General features: G+C 42.2%; 1 protein-coding gene and 1 non-coding gene across 3 annotated transcripts in view; both read right to left on the reverse strand.

Moving 5' to 3' along the window:
* LOC141128049 (S-adenosyl-L-methionine-dependent tRNA 4-demethylwyosine synthase TYW1-like) overlaps positions 1 to 22,198 on the reverse strand; it is a 349,357-nt gene that overhangs the window by 172,238 nt on the left and 154,921 nt on the right. For both annotated transcript variants that reach the window (XM_073615095.1, XM_073615094.1), the window contains exons 9-10: positions 19,116 to 19,168; positions 16,185 to 16,303 (exon numbers count right to left, since the gene is read on the reverse strand). In XM_073615095.1, the coding sequence (XP_073471196.1) occupies positions 16,185 to 16,303; positions 19,116 to 19,168 (172 nt within the window). The remainder of the gene's footprint in view (positions 1 to 16,184; positions 16,304 to 19,115; positions 19,169 to 22,198) is intronic.
* On the reverse strand, positions 5,911 to 6,029 carry LOC141130462 (5S ribosomal RNA). Its single transcript, XR_012242251.1, has one exon. It is a non-coding gene; the product is annotated as a 5S ribosomal RNA (ribosomal RNA).

Here is a 22,198-nt window from a genome sequence, read left to right on the forward strand (position 1 = left end):
GACTTCTCATTACTTTAAGACATATTGACAAAAGTCAGCAGCACAAATGGAAAAGGTAAACATACCCAGTGGGAACAAGACAATGGTTGTAATCACTCTATAAGGAAGAAAAAAGTTGGGCTATACATAGACTTTAAAGCAGAACTCCAGTTAAAACATAAAAGTGAATAAAAGCTAAAAACAACAAAATCATTTTTTTTTTTATGTAATATTCCAGGGATGTCCCCCGTAGTGCTTTGTTTCCTGCCATTAACCTGTTTCTTCTGATGTGACACACAGATGCGGCCTTTCGGCTGGTGGGCTTTAACACAGAGAGGCCGCATATATGGCCATACGTAAACACTTTTCTGTACTAAGAGCGCGCACACTGTGCGCTCCCAGCACAGACACACGGCTGGGACCAGAAAGCTCCCGATGCATACATGCGAGTGGGAGCTTTCCAATCATGTGACCGCTGTGACAGTCAATCACAGCAATTAGATGACCTGAATGCCCACCTCTCACTTCTGGCATTTAGAAGCTCCAATTGTGGAGACCATCCTTCACTTTCTGTCCTGTAGTCAAAACAAGAACAGAGGAAATCCCAGGGTGTCACCAGGGTCACCAGAACTAGTGTCCCCACTGGAAGATTTCCCCTCTTTTACTAGTCTGATGCCTACCCAAAATTTGGGACTTTATTTTACTTTCACTGAGAACAGTAAACAGGACAAAGAGAGGGTGAATATTCTGGCGGCACAGACCGTAATAAAACATGACAAGAGTTTCAACCCCTCTCCACTTTATTCAAAACCAAAAGAAAAAAAAGTAATTAGTGAAACTTTAAATGTCCCCTGTCTGATGGCCAGCATCATTTAAAGCGGTATTAACCAAAACCAAAAATGTAATACATTGCAGTTTACCAATCATTAAATGTGGTGGCTGTATTAGTTTTCCCTTTTTTTCACCTGATGTTTTTGCCGGTAACACACCCCCTCTATTAGAGTGCCCCCACTCTGGATAAAGGAGCACAGGGGTTCCTTTGGACAGCAGCACTGTCAGCCTGGGAAGGGACCATTGTGAGTCAGTGTTAAATGGTTTGTCTCAACCCTCTAAATGCTACTTTGTGTGCACAGCCTGGTCTGTTAAAGGGAAGGTGAAAAATCAATAGACTTACTAATGCAGCCACCACATCTAAGAATTGGTAAAAATTTAATACATTTTTGTTTGTGTTTAATCCTGCTTATATCGATACACAAATTTTTTGCCTTCCATTTCTATATTAACCACTTGCCGACTGCCTTCTGCATATATACTGCGGCAAGGCGGCTCGGCTGCGCAAACTGGCGTACCTGTACATCTGCCTGTGCATGTGGCACTGTGAGAGCACGGAGGCCGCCAACGGTCCGCACCACGGGAGCTCGCCCGCGGGTCCGGCAGACGCGATGTCCGCCGGCCACCCGCGATCGCAGTTAATAAAGGCAGAACAGGTATCTGTCTATGTAAACAAGGCGGATCCCCATTCTGACAGGGGACAACATTGAGATCTGCTGTTCCTAGTGATCAGGAACAGCAATCTCTGTGTTGTTCCAGTGAGCCCCTCCCCCACACCGTTAAAAAACACCTAGGGAACACAGTTAACTGCTTGATTGCCCCTAGTGTTAACCCCTTCCCTGCCAGTGTCATTTATACATTGATCAGTGCATTTTTTTTTTTTTTTTAGCACTGATCAATGTAATATCACTGGTCCCCAAAAAGTTTAACTTGGGGTCAGATTTGTCCCCTGTAATGTTGCAGTCCCCCCTAAAAATCGCAGCTTGCCGCCGTTACCAGTAAAAACTAAAAAAAAAAAATAAAATAAATGAAAGTCCATAAATCTATCCCGTAGTTTGTAGACGCTATACCTTTTGCGCCAACCAATCAATATACGCTTATTGTGATTTTTTTTTACCAAAAATATATAGCAGAATACATATTGGCCTAAACTGATGAATGCATTTTTTTTTATATAATTTTTTTTGGATATGTATTAAAGCAGAAATTAAAAAATATTTTTTCAAAATTATCAGGTGTTTTTTTTTTGTTTATAGCGCAAAGAACAAAAACCGCAGAGGTAATCAAATACCCCCAAAAGAAAGCTCCATGTGTGGGAAAAAAAGGACATCAATTTTGTTTGGATACAGCGTCGCACGACCGGGCAGTTGTCAGTTAAAGCAACAGAGTGCCGTATCGCAAAAAAATGGCCTGATCATTAAGGGGGTAAATACTTTCGAGGCTGAAGTGGTTACACCAATTGGGTTGTTTTACAAGGTGATTGTTTACAAACACTTTATGATAATGAAGTAATACATATATTGCTTAGGTTGATTTAGATAAAAAGTAAACATTTTATTCTATAATTTGTTAGGTTTAAAATAAAATTAACAATATGATTATCATCATTATTCTGGTACAAAGCATTGCAAAGTTATTTAGGAATGAAAGTTTAGTCTTTTTCAATTTTGTGTTTTGTTTTTTAAGTAGCCATTAAAAAAAATAATGAAAAAATGAACAAAAAGGTCAAATATTACTGGTTAATTAAATAGAAATAAATAAAAAAAACAGGCAAAAAAATAATAAAGGTGTGAAGGGAAAAAATAGTTAATTTGGGTTGATTATTGACAAACTAAGGGTTAATAAGGGGGTACATAGAGACTTTTTTCCAGGTTGCTTTAAGGGCCCATTCACACTTGTAACCGGGGGGCAGTAAAATAGGATTTTTATAACAGCTTACCTGTAAAATCCTTTTCTTTGAAGTACATCATAGGACACAGAGCCATATTAATTACTATGTGGGTTATAGGCCACCTTCAGGTGATAGACACTGGCACACCCTAAGACAGGAAGTCCACTCCCTATATAACCCCTCAGTACTGTAGCAAAGCAATACACGTGTATACTAAAAAGAGGGGAGGGACCACTGTGTCCCGTGATGTACCTCAAAGAAAAGGATTTTACAGGTAAGCGGTTATAAAAATCCTATTTTCTTAATCGTACATCACGGGACACAGAGCCATAGTATTACTATGTGGGATGTCCCAGAGCAATGCCAATTGAGGGGAGGGAGACACAACAAAAGAAGGGCACCATGAGATCAGAGGACTTATACTGCTGCCTGCAGCACACTGCACCCAAAGGCAATATCCTCATGCTTTTTTTACATCCACCTGATAGAATCTGGTAAATGTATGGACTGAAGACCAAGCTGAGGCCTTGCAGATTTGAACCATGGAAGCTTGGTGATGCACTCCCACGAAGCACTAACAGTCCTAGTGGAGTGCGCTTTGATTTGAGAGGGTGGAATCTCCCTCTTTAAACCATAAGCCTGAACAGTTACTTGCTGAATCCATTTAGAAATAGTAGATTTCAATGCTGCCTGTCCTTTTTCTAGGCCCTTCAGGCAACACAAACAAAACATCCGTTTTTCGAATCTGAACAGTTGCCTTCAAGTAGACTTTGAGTGCTCTCACCACATCAAGAGAATGTCGTAATTTCTCTTCCGTACAACAGGGTTCTGGGAAAAATGAAGGTAGAACAATATCCTGGTTTGGATAAAAACTAGACACTACCTTAGGTAGAAAGTTAGGATGAGGACGCAATACTACCTTATCCTTGGGAATAATCAAATGAGGCACTTTACAAGAAAGAACAGCCAACTCGGATACCCTTCTTGCAGAAGATATGGCTACCAGAAAATGATTGCCCTTGTCAAAAGGACCAAGGGAATATGCTGTATTGGCTCAAAAAGGCTGTTTTAGCAATGCCGACAGAACTAAATTCAAGTCCCAAGGGTTCAGGGGTGACCTAACCAGAGGATTAAGCCGCGTTGCCCCTTGAATAAAGCTACGAACCAATGAATGTGAAGCAAGTGGTTGTTGAAATAATCCCGATAAGGCCGAGACCTGGCCTTCGATAGTACGCAAGGCCAGCTTCATTTCGAACCCCCATCTACAGAAAGTCAAAGATTCCACCTATGACATACTTCCTGGGGTGCCAACTCCTGGATTCAAACCAGGAGACATATGCTTTCCAGACTCTAAAATCTATGATTCTGGAAGCCAGCTTCCCTGCATTAATCAATGTAAATACCACTGGACCCGACAGCCCACACTTCTTACAGAATGTGGGTCTCAATAGCCAAACCATTAAATTTAGCATTTGTAAGGTAGGATGGAATACCGGACCTTGCGAGAGAAGGTCTGGACATGGTGGTAGGGTCCATGGGTCCCCTACCGCCATCCTTGCGATCTCTGCATACCAAGATCTTCTGGGCCACAAGAGTCACCGATCTCTTTTCCTGCTTGATCCTGCGAAGCAGTCGTGGAAGCAGTAGAATAGGAGGAAATGCATAAATCAGTGAGAACGGATTCCACGGAAACACTAAGGCATCTGTTCCGCATGCTAGCGGATCCCTTGTTCTTGACACAAAGTTATCGATTTTCTTGTTGAACCTGGACGCAAACAGATCTACGTCTGGGATCCCCCATCTTCGGCATATTGCCAGGAAGATATCGGGGTGAAGGGAACATTCTCCCGGGAACAATTGCTGGCGAATCAGGTAGTTCGCCTGCCAATTTTCTATTTCCGGAATGAAGACCGCCAACAGGCAAGGTACATTGTTTTCTGTCCAAGATAAGAAATGATTCACCACTCTCTGGGCCGCACGACTTTTTGTGCCCCCTTGGTGATTGATATAGGCCACTGCTGTGGCATTGTCAGATTGGATTCTGACAGGAAAATTCCGTAACCTGAACGTCCAGGCCCTCAGGGCCAAGCGCGCTGCCCGGATCTGGATAACGTTGATGGGCAAGGTAATTTTTGATCTGGACTACTTCCCTTGGACATTCGCCTGTTCCAGGACTGCTCCCCAACTCGAAAGACTGGCATCTGTTGTTACCTTCTTCAAGGTAGCTGGTAGGAAAGATTTTCCCCTTCTGCAGATTCTTGGTTATCAACCACCAACTGAGGCTCCGGCGCACCATGGAGACAAACATATTGGGAAATCTAGAGCTTGGACCTTCTTGTTCCAAGTCGATAAGATACTGTTTTACAGCAATCTCAAATGAAACTGAGCATAAGGAACGGCCTCGAATTAAGCCACCATCTATCCCAACAACCTCATGCAAAGTCGAATAGAAGGATTCTTCTTTGCCTTGACCACCTGAATCAGTTCCTTTATGGCACTGATCTTCGCCTGGGGCAGGAATACCTTTTTCTGGGCTGTATCAATAATCAGACCCAAGTATTCCAACCTCCTTGATAGTTTTTTTAAGGAGGATTTCTCTAGGTTGAGAATCCAACCTAGGTATTCCAAGTAGTTGTCTGTAGATCATACTTTGGTCTAAGCGGGCTACCGACTGGTCCATCAAGAGCAGATCGTCTAGGTAAGCTAAACAGTTATACCTTGGGGCCTTATACCAGCTACAGGAGGGGCCAGGACCTTTGTAAATACTCGAGGTGCAGTAGCTAGACCGAAAGGCAGAGCTACAAACTGAAAACGAAGATTTTCTACTTCGAAACATAGATATTTCTGGTGAGCGGGAAATATAGGCACATGGAGGTATGCATCCCTGATGTCTATTGACGCCAGTTCTCCACCTTGTAGGATGGAGACCACTGATCAACTTGACATGCGAAAAGAGCGGATATTCAGAAACCGGTTTAGATCTTGAATGGGTCTGACATACCCATTTGGTTTTGGTACCGTGAAAAGGTTTAAATAAAACACCAATCCCTGCTCTTGCATGGGAAGCACTAAGATACATTTTTTGAGACAAAAGATGGTCCAATGCTTGAAAGAGAGAGTTTTCCTCTGGAACCTGAGAAAACGAGGAGACGGGGACTTTCGGAACTCAAGTTTGTACTCTAGAGTTATTGAGAAAGTTACTCATCTGCAGCCAACGGCACCTGGTATTCCCAGGCGGTCTCCCATCCAGGTACTGACCAGGCCCGACTCTGCTTAGCCTCTGAGATCAGACGAGATCGGGTGCTTTCAGTGCGATGTGGCCGTAGGCTCCAACACTCTTCCTGCCAGACCCTTGAAAACTGCAGACGTCTTCCCCCCATTCGAGCGAGCGGTGGTGCCCCCTCATAAGGAGGCTTCAGTTTCCCTCTTGAACTTGACGACGGACTATATATAGATACAATTCCAAATATCGATATTAATTGGTGAGCATCAATGTTAGACACTAATAAACGAATCACTCAATTAGTTGATTAACAATATTTATAGCGTGAAAAACCTTACCCCAAGAGGTATATATTAATTATAGGATCAGTAAATAATTAAGTGAAACGTGTTCACAAATATGATAGAAATAATTCAGTGACAAATCCACCACCGCATCCAAGAAGGGACGACCATGAGAAATGCAGGCTTACCAAACAGCAAGCAAGAGAAGCTTGTGACCTTAAACCCGGTCAGGGCCTTTATCCCAAGGCAGGCAGGTAGCTCTGAGTCCCAAGCTGGTATTAAGGACAGAGCGGATGTCTCAGGGAAATTCAGCATTCATCGGATGATATTGATAATCAGCAAGCTCTCTTGGGCCAGAGACCTCCGACGAGCCATCATCTTATTCTTGGCTGTCCCTCTTCAGTGGAACCAAATTGACATCCCCAGCATCCTTCCCGCACATAAGACTTTCCTGTTCAGAAAACCCACCACTGCTGAGTTATGGATGATGGCAAACTGAGGAATGTCTGCAGAGTATTAATTAAACCCAGTAATTAAATTAATTAAGCCTGGGTTTGATTAATACTTTTTAGCCCTTTTTGGGGTGTTTCTACTTCCCCTTCTGACTATCGCCTGATGCACAAATGCAGAGGTACTACCAGAAGAAATCGTATTCACTGCTTGAGCAAATAGTCCAGCAAATATTCCAGTAACCGTCGCTGCTATTAACGCTCAGCCTGATGCTTCAGTAAATGTGCCAAGGGAATACCTGTGTCACCACTTAATGCCCTTTTTTGCTTTTGTGTCTCTCCGACAGCTGCAATCAGCAAAAAATGGAGCCTTTTAAAAGTACTCCCGCGCTGAAGCGGTGACAAACCACCGTACAGAGGCGGTGGAGAATGGAGCGGCATCCGCTGATCGTTCTGGCTTCTCCTTCTACTCAGGGAGAGGGGGAAAGCTTTTGTCGAGGTGGGGGGTATTTTTAGGAAAAAAAATCCCCCCCCAACATCTTACCGGAGTCCTGTGACTGCTACCCTGAGAGAAGTCTGTCAACTTCTGCTGACACGGCATGATCTGAGAAAGCATGACAAGGTACATGCTCTATACAGCCCCCAGTGGTGACTTTTAGGCATGACAATATTTACTTTTTAAAGGAGACAATTCATAAGAAACTTTAAAATTCCTTAGAAATCTCCACTTACCTTTCCCGTCGCAGGGATTTCTGTGGTAAAACCAACAGACCCAATCTTCACCTCTCACGGTGAGCTCCGTTTAAAAAACCTTCAGGAACTGTGGCCCCTTTTTAAATCAGGGGATCCGCACTCCTGGACCCGTAAAGCACCCCGCCAGAAAACTGTTATAGCTGAAAAAAACCAAAACATTGGATCCCAGGGTCCAGCTCTCTAAAAAGAGAAGCGTTTATGGGCTAAACCTCGTTTCTACCACCACAAGGCCTGGGTACCATTCAATTCGGCCTAAAAAGACACTTTGAATGGATCCGGCTGCATAGCTAGCCCCAGCAAGGATTGCTCCAGTGGAGCTCAGCACAGCACATCTTTACTCGTGACCAACACCTAAGACACTGGCGAAAAACTGAGGTACTCCCAGTAGTGGGAGGGGTTATATAGGGAGTAGACTTCCTGCCTTGGGGTGTGCCAGTGTCCACCACCTGAAGGTGACATATAACCCACATAGTAATTACTATGGCTCTGTGTCCCATGATGTAAGATTAGGAAAGTCATTGGCAGCAACAGGAGAGAGTTCACACTGCACATGTGGCCCAGAAGAACAGGACATCACTTCCTCTCGTGGCACTAGGGGGTGCTGGTCGCAACAGCTGCAATGTGCCTAACTCTGGGTAAAGTCTCCACTGGCTGTAGAGGATTTTAAGAAGATTCTTTTAAATGCAGTTTTAAATAATTTAAACAGAAAGGAAGCCTCAAGCTGGTCTGTAGGTTCACTACGTTACTATAGCCATATAGAAAAGCATTGTGTGCTTTTTACTGTAAAGCTGAATTTACACTTTGAGTTTCACCACAGGGTCATTTTAAGCCTACACTCTATGCTTACATCAGATCTGAACCATACCTGGAGGACATTTACTAAGCTATTTTTTTATCATACAAAACTGCCAAGTCATTTTTTTATAGAATTTTCATTTATTTTGGCATCTCTGAACTTGTTTCAGCTACTTTGTCTACAAATGCAATCACCTCAAAGTCAGTTGCACTGCTCTGGACCATGACATGACAATGGTGGACCCTGCCTGTGCAATGAATGTCTGCACAGTTGGTTGTAGTCTCCACCAGAGGTGTATTTTGAAGGTGTTACAATGCAGAAGTACAATTGGGAGACAGTTAACCACCTCATAAACTGATTGCGCCATCATCAACAGATAATGCCTAAACAATTACCTTTATTGTAGATTAAGTATTTTAAATTAAAATTGTCTTGGGTGGAAAATACAATATGTGGTTTAACATCCATTTCAGAAAAGGTCAACTGCCTGGATGAAATTCTCATCCTTTAACAAATACTTTGAGGCACTGATTAACTTTGTATTTTTTTCTTTTGTTTTTTTAATACTTGTTTCAATCAAGCATCCTATATACAGGAGTTCTTGTGAGAGGTGTACTTTAAAGGCAAACCCAAAGCAATCATTAACGTGGACATCATGCTGTTGTCAGACCATGGTGAGAGATTGGTTACTATCTACTAGGAAGTATGTTTAGGCTGATTGCAGAACGCACTCCATTGGCCTGGATGCACTTATTCTGTAATACAGCAAATGCTAGAGTGACTTGATGGTTTCTGGCACTTTTCTGCACTGAGTAAACACTCAACAGACAGCAACAAAATGGATGCTTTTTTCCGAGGTCCTTTGTCTGGGATTTTCTAGTGCACATCCACCCCCATGGGCCAAGGCAGAAGGATGTATAGCAGTCAGAAGAGAGATTACCTGGATGGTAGGTATACATATCCCCCCTTTTAAATTTTATTTTTTTATAAACGTGCCAATGCATGGCTGGGCAAGATTTCTGCTAACGAAGATTTGTATTTGCACTTTTGCTTGCTCTATGGATACTATGTGGCTGAAGTAAGCCAGTGACGTTTGGAGTAAGGGCTTTATGAAGCTGGTATAAGAAGCAATGCTTACGTCTTGTTTTTTGTTGTTTTTTTTTCAATGAGACAAGTCAATTTAAGTGACTAAATTTGCGTCATCCTAGTGAACATCCCAGAAATGTACGAATCCATTCATCTAATACACACACACACAGTTCTTGACGACGTATGCTATAGATAATAAGAATGTTTTTCCTAATTGTTAAACCTAACGAGTAAGCAGCTTGCTAAATAATTACATGAGTGCCTAGTGGAATGAGAAATGCACTGCACTCAGCTACAAAGAAAATAAACATTAATGTGTAATGTTTTGTCAAAGTATGTGAAATGTATAAGCTCATATTTGTCACTGAGAGCTTTTCCTACAAGACAGTTTGTTTTCAATCCATTTTAATGAGTCTAACTGAAAAATAATGCAATTCCTATTGAATCTCAAAAATTAGGTTGCTAACTTCTGACGGATTCACATTTCATGACATTACTCAAATTACGTCCCCAGTTCTGAATATGTTTATGATGGTGGGGAGAAGAGCAGTGGCGGCCCGTCCATTAAGGGTGCACAGGCGCCCCCCTATCCATGCGTCTGGCCCCCGTGCAGGGCGCCGGTTGCATGAATTCCAATTGGGGGGGGGGGATCAGAGGCTCCGATAGGCTTCAAAATCGGGTGGGCTTGGGGCGCAGAGCACTGCAAACCAAGCCCACCCAGGTGTGTTACAATAGCAAATTAATATTCGGTATTGTAACACTGATCCTTCTCCCGGCCAATCAGGAAGTGGGCCTTGAGACCCATCATCCGATTGGCTGAAAGGACAGGCGATCATATTTTGACGCCTAGGAGGAGGGGAGGAGACGCATGGAACTAGCTGCTGTGATGGTGGAGAGGACACAGGAACTGCTGCCCCCCCACCTAAATGGGCCAGACTGACCGGCAGATAGCGAGCAGGCGGGGGAAGGTTCCCCCGCCTGCCCAGGGCCACCAGCCACCACTGGAGAAGACTCAGCTAGGCACGTCAAGCAGCAGTGTTGCTTACAAGATAAAATCCATATTTTTTGCTAAACAATTACTTAGGACCCCCAAACATATTTTTTTTTTAGCAGAGACCCTAGAGTTAAAATGGTGATCATTGCAATATTTTATGTCATGCTGTATTTGTGCAGCGGTCTTTCAAATGCAATTTTTTTTTTTGGAAGAAATACAATTTCATGAATTTAAAAAAAATAAAACTGTAAATTTATTCCAATTTTTTTGTAAAATGTGAAAGATGATGTTACGCTGAGTAAATAGATACCCAACATGTCATGCTTTAAAACTGCGCACATTCGTGGAATGGCGACAAACTACGATACTTAAAAATCTCCATCTTGCGATGCTTTAAAAATTCCTGCAGATTGCCAGTTTAGAGTTACAGAGGAGTTCTAGTGCTAGAATTATTGCGCTCGCGGCGATACCTCACATGTTTGAAGACTGTTTACATTTGTGAGTGCGACTTATGTATGCGTTTGCTTCTGCGCGTGAGCACGGAGGGAGGGGGCGCTTTAAAAAATTGTATTCATTTATTTTATACACTGTCCCTTTAAAAAAATAACATCCCCTCCCGCTGCTTGGGATAACAGTTGAGCGGCTTCTTAGCCGCATCGGTTGTTATTCCAAGTAAGCCAACTGCTGGCTCTAAAAAAATTGTACTGGGGTGATGCATGCAGCTGCAGTACAATCCCTTTAAGTCGAGGCCGCATATTTGCGTACGGTTGGTGTGAAGGGGTTAAAGAGGATCTTCAGTCTGTTTAAAGAATCTACGGATACTGTAGCGGCTGACCTTTAATTAAAAGACACTCGCCTGTACAGGGATCCAGCGTTGTCCTCACCCCAGTCAGTTCTTCGGGTCCCAGCACTGCCATGTTTACTGTGAAATGCCAGTTGTAACTCCTTGTGGCTTTACAGATGCTGTCCACTGTGCATGCACGAGTCACCATGCAGCTTTGTGGATGGATCCGCAGTAGTCCCCTTCAAAAGTAAGAGGATAGGGGGGCGTGGGAGGATAGGGGGGCGTGGGGGGATAGATAAAGCGCAACTTCTCTTTTTAAAATAATACTAGAGAAAAAGCTTTATATCATTTTGGATAGAGTAAAAAAAAAAAAAAAAAACCTGTGTCAGTTTTTTTTCTACCATTTGTGTTCCATTGGGGAAAGTTGCCTTCACTTCCCGTCCCATAGCCAAAACTGAACGTGAGAATAAATACCTCCACAGTGAAAAAATTCTTTGTTGTTTGCAGGGTCACCAGAACCAGAGTACCCATTAGGTTTCCCCTCTATACATGTTCTGGCAACAACCCAAAACATCCGATTATCTTCTTTCACTTCCTATCTTGGACTAAGACTATATAATAGGACACAGTGGCGTCACTAGGGTTGGTGTCACCTGGTGTGGTAAATTATGGGGTCACACCCCCCCCCTTGAGCAATCAGGGGCACTGAGCAGGCTAGAGCATCAGCACAGCTCTCCCCCCTGGCCTGCCGCAGTGCTCTGTCCTGCAGCTGCGGAGTGACAGCAGGACAGAGCAGGCTAGTGCATCGGGCTCTCTTCTGTCTAGCCTGCCACGGTGCTCTGCAGGGCGCTGGGCAGGCCAGTTTCAGGACGGAAGCGCAGCCCAAACGGCCCCTGTAAATGTTGTGGTTTATTCCAGTGCGCCAATCCATGCACTGTCACAGATAGGGGTGACACCATCACGGGCAGAAATCACTTCCTTCTTAATGGTGTCACCCAGTCCTGGACTGGGACAAAATAGCAGCCAGGCATTTTAGACTGAGCAGCCCAGTGAAATCTCCCAAGTGTAAATCCCCCCCAGTGTAACAGTGTAAATCCCCCCCCCAGTAAACCCTCCCAGTTTAGTCTCCCATAGTGCAAATCCCCCCAGTATAAATCCCCACACCATTGTACTTCATGTAAATCCCTACAGTGTATCCCCACACCATTGTACTCCCCCGTGTAAATATCCTCCAGTGTAATCTGGAATGCCCCCAATGTACCCCCAATATATCCCCCCTGTGTAATGCCCCCCAATGCACCCCCCCCTGTGTAATGCCCCAATGTATCTCCCCCCCCCGCGTAATGTCCCCAATGTATCCCCCCCGCGTAATGTCCCCCGCGTGTATCCCCCAAAAGGTACCCCCCCGTGTAATCTTCCCCAATGTACCCCCCTTGTGTAATCCCTCCATTGTACCCCCCTTGTGTAATCCCCCCATTGTACCCCCCTTGTGTAATCCCCCCCAATGTACCCCCATGTAATCCATCTTAATGTAACACCCCCTGTGTAATCCCCATCAATGTAACTCCCCTTTGAATATCTGGCCCTTGTGACTATATAGTGTACATCTCTCCTCCCGACATTTACAGACCTCAGATCTGCGTGGCTCTGTCCACATAGATGTCCCTCCTCCTAGGCTCCTCCTCCTGTTGTGGATATACTGTCAGAGTGGAGGAGGAGCCCAGCCTCCTTCGGCTGTGAGGTATGTGCTAATTGTGACAGGCAGCCGGTACCTCTCCCCTCCTGCCTGTCACAATAACAGGTGATTGCAGCGCCGGTTCCTGGAGGATACGCGAGCGCCAGGCACTGGGCTATGTGGGACACAATTCTTTCTCCTCCACCCTCCCCGAACATCGCGGGCAGATAAGTACACAGCAAAGATACTGGTGTGCCCAGGGGAAGAAGGAAGAGGAGAGAGCCGCGGTGCCTCTCTTAATCCAGCACTGTGCCGGGTGTTACCAGGGTATGGCCCACACCCCCTGCTCCCCCTAGCAATGCCACTGAGAGGACACACCTATCAATCCAATCACTCTGTTTCCAATCAGGCAGACTCTTGCACTACATAGTTGATGGAGATTGTACAGATTGTACCAGTGTATGGCCACCTTAAAGGAAGAAGTAGGAAAGTGGGTGGAAATAAAAAGGTGGTATAGCAATGAGGGAGGTCTGGTCCACAGAGGTAAAACACGTCCTATTCTGTGATGCAATAAGGCAGTGCATTATGGAATATGAAGCTCCTGGAAGGTCACACAAGTGCTCAGAATGCATTTTTCTTACATAGAGGTGTGAAAATTGAAAGCTCCCATGGACTGGGCAAGTGAGAGATAAGTACATTGGGATGGTTTGGGAAAAAAAAGAAAAGGCTTCTATTTACAGTATTATGAAAAGTGAAATTTTGCGTGAAAAGGTAAACTTAGCCTTTAAGTAGATACGAAATGACCTATGTAGATCTCTTGCCTCTTTTAAAAAAATAAAACTCCCCAGATTTCCAATCTGACAGATTGAGTTTAACCACATCCGGACCGCCGCACGCCGATATACTTCCTAACTTTGATGTGGGATATCGTTGTTATGGCAGCAGCTAGCTGCCATAACCCCGGTATCTTCATGTTCGGCTGGCGGTCCGGTTTCTGCAGCAGGTTTGCCGCGGGATCACTTTTAAATCGGCGATGGGAGAGGGCCCCCCTCCCGCCTCGCTCCGGTGCCCTCTGCCGCTTACCGGTTCCGTTGGCAACGGCAAAGGCAATCGGATCTTCACCCTGGCTGGGGATGGAGATGAGTGAGGGGAAGATGGCCCCCACCCGTCTCCATAACGATGCAGGGCGGAAGCGACGTCAAAACGTCACTTCCGCCCACAGCTCTTAAAAGGGCCATTTTTTTATTTTTTTTTAAATGACAATTTTTTTTTTAATTGCATTTAAGTGTAAATGAAATCTGAGGTCTTTTTGACCCCAGTTCTCATTATTAAGAAGTCCTGTCATGCTTTTTTTTCTATTACAAGAGAGGATGATGTTTTCATTCCTTGTAATAGGAATAAAAGTGACTTTTTTTTTTTACACTGTTTTAAAAAAAAAAAAAAAAAAAAAAAAAAAAAGTAAAATAAATAATAAAAAGCGCCAAGCTTGCGTGCAGAAGCGAACATATACGTGAGTAGCACCCGCATTTGAAAACGGTGTTCACAGCACACATGTGAGGTATCGCTGCAATAGTTAGAGCGAGAGCAATAATTCTAGCCATAGACCTCCTCTGTAACCTAAAACATGCAACCTGTAGAATTTTTTTAAACGTCACCTAAGGAGATTTTTAAGGGTAAAAGTTTGTCGCCATTCCACGAGCGGGCGCAATTTTGAAGCGTGACATGTTCGGTGTTGCCTTATGGGATTATGTGAAATCTCCATTAATCGCTGTAAAATATTGCAATTAGAAATATATTTCAGTTAGAGGGAAATATATTTAAAATACTGAGTGTTGTGTTGGTGTTATTGTAATTAGTTCAACTTCAAAGGTTGGCCTTTTGTTCTCCCTGAGAACATCTTCCCTGGGTAGTAAACAACAGCCTTCTTTGACTCATCCAATCAGGCTGTGCCCAATATACATTTACTAGGTACAGTGACCAATTAGGGAGAATTATATTAGCCACACTACAGAAAGGAGGGGGGGGGATATAATGCATTGTGACCAAGCTAACTCACTCTTTGGTGTGGGAACAGACAGCAGTCACCATGGGCTGACCTGAAGTTAACAGGTAATCTAATATACTTGTATTTTATACTGTACTGTAAATATGGGTGTTGTGGGTAATTTGTAAATACCATGTAAGCCAGGAGTCCTACACTGTACATTGTGTTGTAAATACTGTTGGGTGTGTACTTTGTATAGATTATGTAACCCTATTAATAAATGTGTATTGCGGAACGAACTACCTCTTTGTTGTAAGATCTCTCAGATCTAGCTATGTATATGTCCATACTACTACAATGATTGAGGTGTATGCACAAAATACAGAACTAGTCAACATCAGTATCAATTTACTCGGCGTAAGATTACCTTTCACAGTATAAAAAAAAAATTGGGCTAACTTTACTGTTGTCTTATATTTTTAATTCAAAAAAAGTATTTTTTCCAAAAAAAGTGCGCTTGTAAGACCAATGAGTAAATACAGTGTGACAGAAAGTATTGCAATGACCACCATTTTATTCTCTAGGGTGTTAGAAAAAAAATGTATAATGTTTGGGGGTTCGAATTAATTTTCTAGCAAAAAAAAAAAAAAAAAAAACATTGTAAACAACACATCTCAAAAAGAGGCTCGGTCCTTAATTGGTTAAAAACATGAAATGGTTTTGCTAGGAATATACATGTGCACCTATGTGATGCACAAGAGAACTGAAATCTATTTTCAGATCAGCTTGCTTTACCTCATGGAATATCTTAATTGCTCTGGAAGTAATTATTGAAAACAAATGATAACTTATTGCAACCCTGAAACAAAAAGTGCATTATTAAAACTGAGGTATTAAGTCCACGTCCACGCTTTTAATTGACAAAACTTGTTTCATTTTGGATATGCGGCACAAGGCAATGAAACGGTGTTGAAAGATGAGATCAGAGAACAATGAAACATTCTTCAAATTGCCTCGGCCATCTGTATACTAATCAATGTGTCCTACAAGTGAACTATTGGTGTTCTTATCAGATCTCCGTTATGGCTCACTCTGAGAATTATCATGAGTTGTGAGAGTTACTGTAGAGCAGCCAGTAACCCGGGGCTTCAACAAGCATTATTACAAGGAACAGCTTTCATGGTTAGTTATGTGAAATATGCCCTGCAGCTACTGTCAGACTCGAAGGATGCTAACCTGCACTCCATTATTCATAGGGCCATAGCTTCTCAATATCAATATGTAATAGGTAATCAAAATGCAGTGGAAATCAGCGAAGCAGCAACATTTCAAGCAAGACTTTACTACAGCAATTCTGATTAGTATAAAGCATTATTACAAGCATATTAGGCTTAAAAGTGCTACCCTACAGAACAGGGTGCAAGTGTACAAATATGTATAGAAAACATTTACCTCCAACAGAAGACACATTTGTTGGCACAAGCAAGACTGGGAGTAGTTTCCATACACCTGTGACTTTCGATGCCATAGAATGTGTGTTTGTAACATCCTCCTCTTCCTCTCAGCATGGACTGGTTGGAAAATAAGAGGGCATGTAAGGATACAAAAAAATCAAAAAAAAATCAAATCATCGTCAAAGCAACTGCTACTAATGGTAATTACCATTCTCCAACATCCTAATAGATGAGTGAATCAAAGCAAGTGGATACACACGGGACAGTTTTGAATAAAATAACACCAATGCTAAGAGCTACAAGGCAAGAAGTCCTTTCATGAAAAGAAAGAAAAAAAAATATATAATATAATATAATATAATATATATACCTTGCTTTGTGCACTGCTGCACAGTCATGTTTAAACAGGAAGAGGCCATCCCCAAACTGTTACCACAAAGCTGCACACATGAAATTGTCTAAAATTTCTTGGTATGCTGATGCCTTAAGCGTTCCCTTCACTGGAACTAAGGGGTCAAGCCCAACCCCTGAAAAAACACCACCAAACACCACCATAACCCCCCCTTCACCTAATGATTTGGACTAGTGCACAAAGAAAGGTCCATAAAAGACATGGATGAGCTAGTTTGGGGTGGAGGAACATGACTGGCCTACACAGTCCTGACCTCAACCTGATAGAACACCTTTGGGATGAATTAGAGCGAAGACTGCAAGCCAGGCCTTCTCGTCTATATAAGTGCCGATGTCACAAATGTGCTTTTGGAAGAACGATCAAACATTGCCATAGACATACTCCTAAACCTTGTGGACAGCCTTCCCAGAAGAGTTGAAGCTGTTATAGCTGCAAAGGGTGAGCCACCTCAATATTGCACCCTACGGACTAAGACTGGAATGGCATTAAAGATCAGGCAGGCGTCACAATACTTTTAACATAGTGTGTGTGTGTATTTTTTTTTTTTTTTTTGACACTACGTTACTCTCATACCCATGACAGAATAGCGCAAAAAGAAAAAAGAATCCTCCAGTGAATAGCTTGTTGTTTAGGTGTGTGGTCAGCAACAGTAAAATCATATTTTAATAACCAGTTTTCTTTAATGCCCCAAGGCCGCCCACGTGACCATGCTTGGTCTGTTAACAAAGAAGTTGAAAAATAATACTTTGAGATGGTTTGCCCTATGTGCAGTAACCTGCAGTAGAAAACAATGGTTTTCTGTGTGCCCCGTTAACGCCACAATGCTAATGTGATGTGCAGTAAAGTGTGAAAAAGTGCAGCATGTTTGCAATTATTCACAGCGAACTGGATGGCACAGCATGTCACTGTATAGCAGAGCAATGTATTGCCACTGTAACACTTCAAGTTAAAAAAAAAACAAAAAAACACACACAATGAAAAAGCAATGTGATGTGCTGAAATGCAGACTGCACTCCTGCCCAGAACCAAGCCTTACTGGCCAGATCACCAGATGAAAATAAAAAAGGTAAAAAGTAAAAAAAAAAAAAAAGCTAATGCAACCAACACCTAAGAATTTGTAAGCTGCAAAACATAACATTTATTTTTGGGTTTAATACTGTTTTAAGCATTCAGATGACCAATTTAGCAAACACACCAAAATCTAGAAACCCTGTGGTGACAGCAAGTATGATTATTAATCCTGATCTAGTGTTCTGTAGTACTGGAGAGCACCTTTATAACTCAGCTGCCAGTGGAAATGACTATATTGGCAGGGGTCAAGGATAGATTTAGGTGTGCATGACTATATCAGGCATGAGTTTATTGACTTTACAAAGAGGAGACCTGAGGGGAAAAAACACACACACACACACACACACACACACACACACACACATTTGAACACTGACATGGTTTGCCTTATTATCCCACCATCTAAAATTAGGTCACAATGGGTTTAATCTGATATTCACAATTGAGCACCAATTATCCCAGGGGTGCATACATAGTCCTTTTCTCTTTATACTTATAATTGTAAAATTTATAATTGTATAAATTCCACCTATAGCACTAATGCTTTAATCATATTTGCAGATGATACCACGATAGTGAGTTTAATATCTAATGACAACAAAGCATTGTATAGACAGAAGGTCCACATGTTGACTAATGCAATCATTTGCATCCCAACGCAAAGAAAACAAAATGAATTGTAAATGCTTGTAAAAAGAACAGGAGAATGTATCACATTGCATTATACTGTGTATTAATTATACTGTGTATACTATTAATGGGGAGGAGGTAAACCAGGTTGTGCATTAAGTGTTTAGGTGTTCATTTATTGGACTTGACCTGGCGTACGAATATTTCATATCTGGTCAAGAAGGCTGAGCAGCACCTTTTTTTGCTAAAGATTTTACAGCACAACATACTTTCTAAAGAATATATTCTATTTTTTCCATTGTACGATAAGACAGCATTTTAATAAATTGATGTAAAGTTTGATTTTTTTTTAGTTGTACACAGGCCAAGAGGAAAAAGGGTGGTTAAAATGGTCCAAAGTATTACTGGGTCCCCAATTCCAAATTTGGAAGATATCTGAGCTGTCCTCACAAAAGAACTGCACGTATGAGAGTTGTTACACAACCTGGCCATTTTTTGTTCTCCACACTCCCATGAGGTAGACTTGGAATAATAGGGGCTCGGAATAGGTTGTGGAATATCTTTTTCCCTTGAGCTGTAGACAAACTATCAAACAAGGTTAAAGTAGGAATTAAAATGTAGCGTGTGTGGTTAAAGAATGCATTGTTTTTGATTTTATTATTACTGTGAGCCTTTATGCCGAGGAAAGCGGCGTTAAACTAATATTTCTCAGTTTTAAACACACCAATAATAGTATCCTTACTTTCACCTAAAAAATAGGAAACTTGCTTTAAATTTTGCCAACCAAAACTTTATTAAAAATGTTCAAAGAAATACCTTTGTCCATCGGCAGAGCTTAACACCTGAATGACTTCCGATTAGTCTATAGCCTAGAAAGTGGAAAGCAGAATTAAAGAAAAAATTATAATCCATCATTTAAAAATTCTCTAAGCAGCTAATACTAGCTTGTGAAGTTAATCAAATATCCTGGCACTTATCTTTGCTTTTTCGAATCGCATTTGCACAGCTCATGGATTTTTAAGTGATACAGTTTATTTAGAACATTTTATTATCAAACACTGAACTCTGAACCCTATGCAGATATAAAAGACATACAAGTATCTCACAAAAAAGTAAGTACACCCCTCACATTTTTGTAAATATTTTATTATATCTTCATGTGACAACACTGAAGAAATGACACTGCTACAATGTAAAGTCGCGAGTGTACAGCTTGTATAGCAAAATTTGCTGTCCCCTCAAAATAACTCAGCACAGCCATTAATGTCTAAACCGCTGGCAACAAAAGTGAGTACACCCCTGAGTGAAAATGTCCAAATTGGGCCCAATTAGCCATTTTTCCTCCCCAGTGTCATGTGACTCGTGTTACAAGGTCTCAGGTGTGAATGGGGTGCAGGTGTGGTAGCCTCCCTGGCGGTTTTCCCGAGTGTGGCTCGGGGTTAAAATTCAGTACCATTAGCGGTAACCCCGAGCCACACTCGGGATCGCATTGCAGGATCCTGGGGCGGCGTTACTTACCTTGTCCCCGGGATCCTGCGATGTCCCCCGCAGTGTCCGAGGGCTCCGTCCTCCTCCGAAGCCTCTCCGTGCCAGGCTCCGTTCCCTGCGAGCGGCGCGACGCACGGGGGCGGAGCCTGGCGGCAAATTAAAAAAAATGTCAAAATCATAACACATACAGTACTGTAATCTTACAGATTACAGTACTGTATGAAATGATTTCACATCCCTTTTGTCCCCAGTGCTCTGGCCCATGCCCTGCATGCAGTTTTACATGATATACACTGTTCTTTCTGCCTGGAAACTGGAGATTGTCCATAGCAACCAAAAAGTGTCCCTTTACGTCAAAAGTGGCTTTAGACCAGCTAGAAAACAGCGATAGTAAATTAGAACACTTGCAGAATTGAGCGATAGTGAATTGTGGGGAAATTTATTTTATTACTATTTTTTTTAATTTTTTTTAATTATTTATTTTTATTTATTATATTATAATTTATGTTTTTGTGTTTCAAACTTTATCATACCCGGGATATCTACTAGACTCTGGTTTGGACAGATTTAAGTGTGTTATTGTTAAGATTTACAGACCTACAATATAAAACGCCAAATTTCCATGCAAAATAACTGTACCGCTTTCAGCACCTAAAATCCGAAATAATCATACCGCCAGGGAGGTTAAATTTGGTGTCATCGCTCTCACTCTCTCATACTGATTACTGGAAGTTCAACGTGGCACCTCGTGGCAAAGAGCTCTCTGAGGTTCTGAAAAAAAAGAATTATTGCTCTACATAAAGATGGCCTAGGCTATAAGAAGATTGCCAAGATCCTGAAACTGAGCTTTAGCACGGTGGCCAAGACCGTACAGCAGTTTAACAGGACAGTTTCCACTCATAACAGGCTTTGCCATGGTCGACCAAAGAAGTTGAGTGCACATGCTCGGCATCATATCCAGAGGTTGTCTTTGGGAAATAGACGTATGAGTGCTGCCAGAGGCCGAAGGGGGGGGGGGGGCTAATCAGCCTTTCAGGAAGGAGAAGGTCGCGTGTATACATGCTCAGACCATACGCCGCACACTCCATCAAATTGGTCTGCATGGCTGTCATCCCAGAAGGAAGAGGTAGGCAACTAATGCGCAAATCAAAACTAATTAAAATAAATTAAAAGAGAAGCTGCAAACATAAAAAGTTGTTCTCACACAGAATAGCAAATGAATATAAAAGGTATGAGGCGCTGACTCAAAAGAATAAATATAAATAATGGAAATGTGATCAATGGTAATATGTGCAGTGAGCGCCCAAAAAAAAAAAAAAAAAAAAAAAAAAAATAGTACTTCCGAGTCCGTGCTAGAGCTATATGCTGGATAATAAAGTGCAAACAATCTTCAGCATAGATAACAGTAATAATCATTCATATTCCAATAAGGTCCAAAAAAAAAAAGCGAAAGTGCAAAAAAATGCTCCAAAGTGCTAGTAGTGCAATAAAAGTCCAGTACAAAAAAAAAAAAAAAAAAAAAAAAGAAAATCTCCAAATGACAGTTCATAGAAGAAAAAGTGCATGTGCAAAGCAACCGAAAAAAATCCACCTTATCCAATCGATATCACCATCTGTGGTGCGCCCCTCATTTGCCCCAGCCTCTCACATCAGAAAAAGACCCCTACAGGTCAAATCAGTCCTTGGTATGGATATACACTGGATCCTCAGCGATCGATCGACTCCCATAGATATACATCGGTACAGCCTAGTAGGGTACGTTTGGTCTCGGCCGCGACCGGAAGTGACAACACCTGGCTCCTCCCTGACTTCATCCCTTTGATGAAGTCTTGTGTTCAGTGACGCAACGCGTCAGAAAGGAGCCAGGTTTCGTCACTTCCGGTCTCTGCGGCGAACGGAAGTACCCTACTAAGCTGTACCGATTATTCTGAACTGTAAGTTACTAGTTGTTTTTTAATAAATTGGATTGAATTACTGCACTATGGAGCCCCCCTTTATTGCATGTCTACACTGCATTTGATGAGCCTGAAATCCACCCTGGTATCGGCATTGGCTGTGGATATCTGTGGGAGTCGATCGATCGCTGAGGATCCAGTGTATATCCATACCAAGGCCTGATTTGACCTGCGGAGGTCTTTTTATGAGGTGAGAGGCTGGGGCAAATTAGTGGCGCACCACGGATGGTGATATCAATTGGATGAAGTGAATTTTTTTTGGTTGCTTTGTACATGCACTTTTTCTTCTATGAACTGTCATTTGGAGATTTTTTTTTGTACTGGACTTTTATTGCACTACTAGCACTTTGGAACCTTTTTTTGCACTTTATTAGACATTTTTGCAATATGAATGATTATTACGGTTATCTATGTTGAAGACTATTTGCACTTTATTATCCAGTATATAGCTTTAGC

Source organism: Aquarana catesbeiana, linkage group LG02, assembly GCF_042186555.1.
Source record: "Aquarana catesbeiana isolate 2022-GZ linkage group LG02, ASM4218655v1, whole genome shotgun sequence".
Classification (NCBI taxonomy): Eukaryota; Metazoa; Chordata; class Amphibia; order Anura; family Ranidae; genus Aquarana; species Aquarana catesbeiana.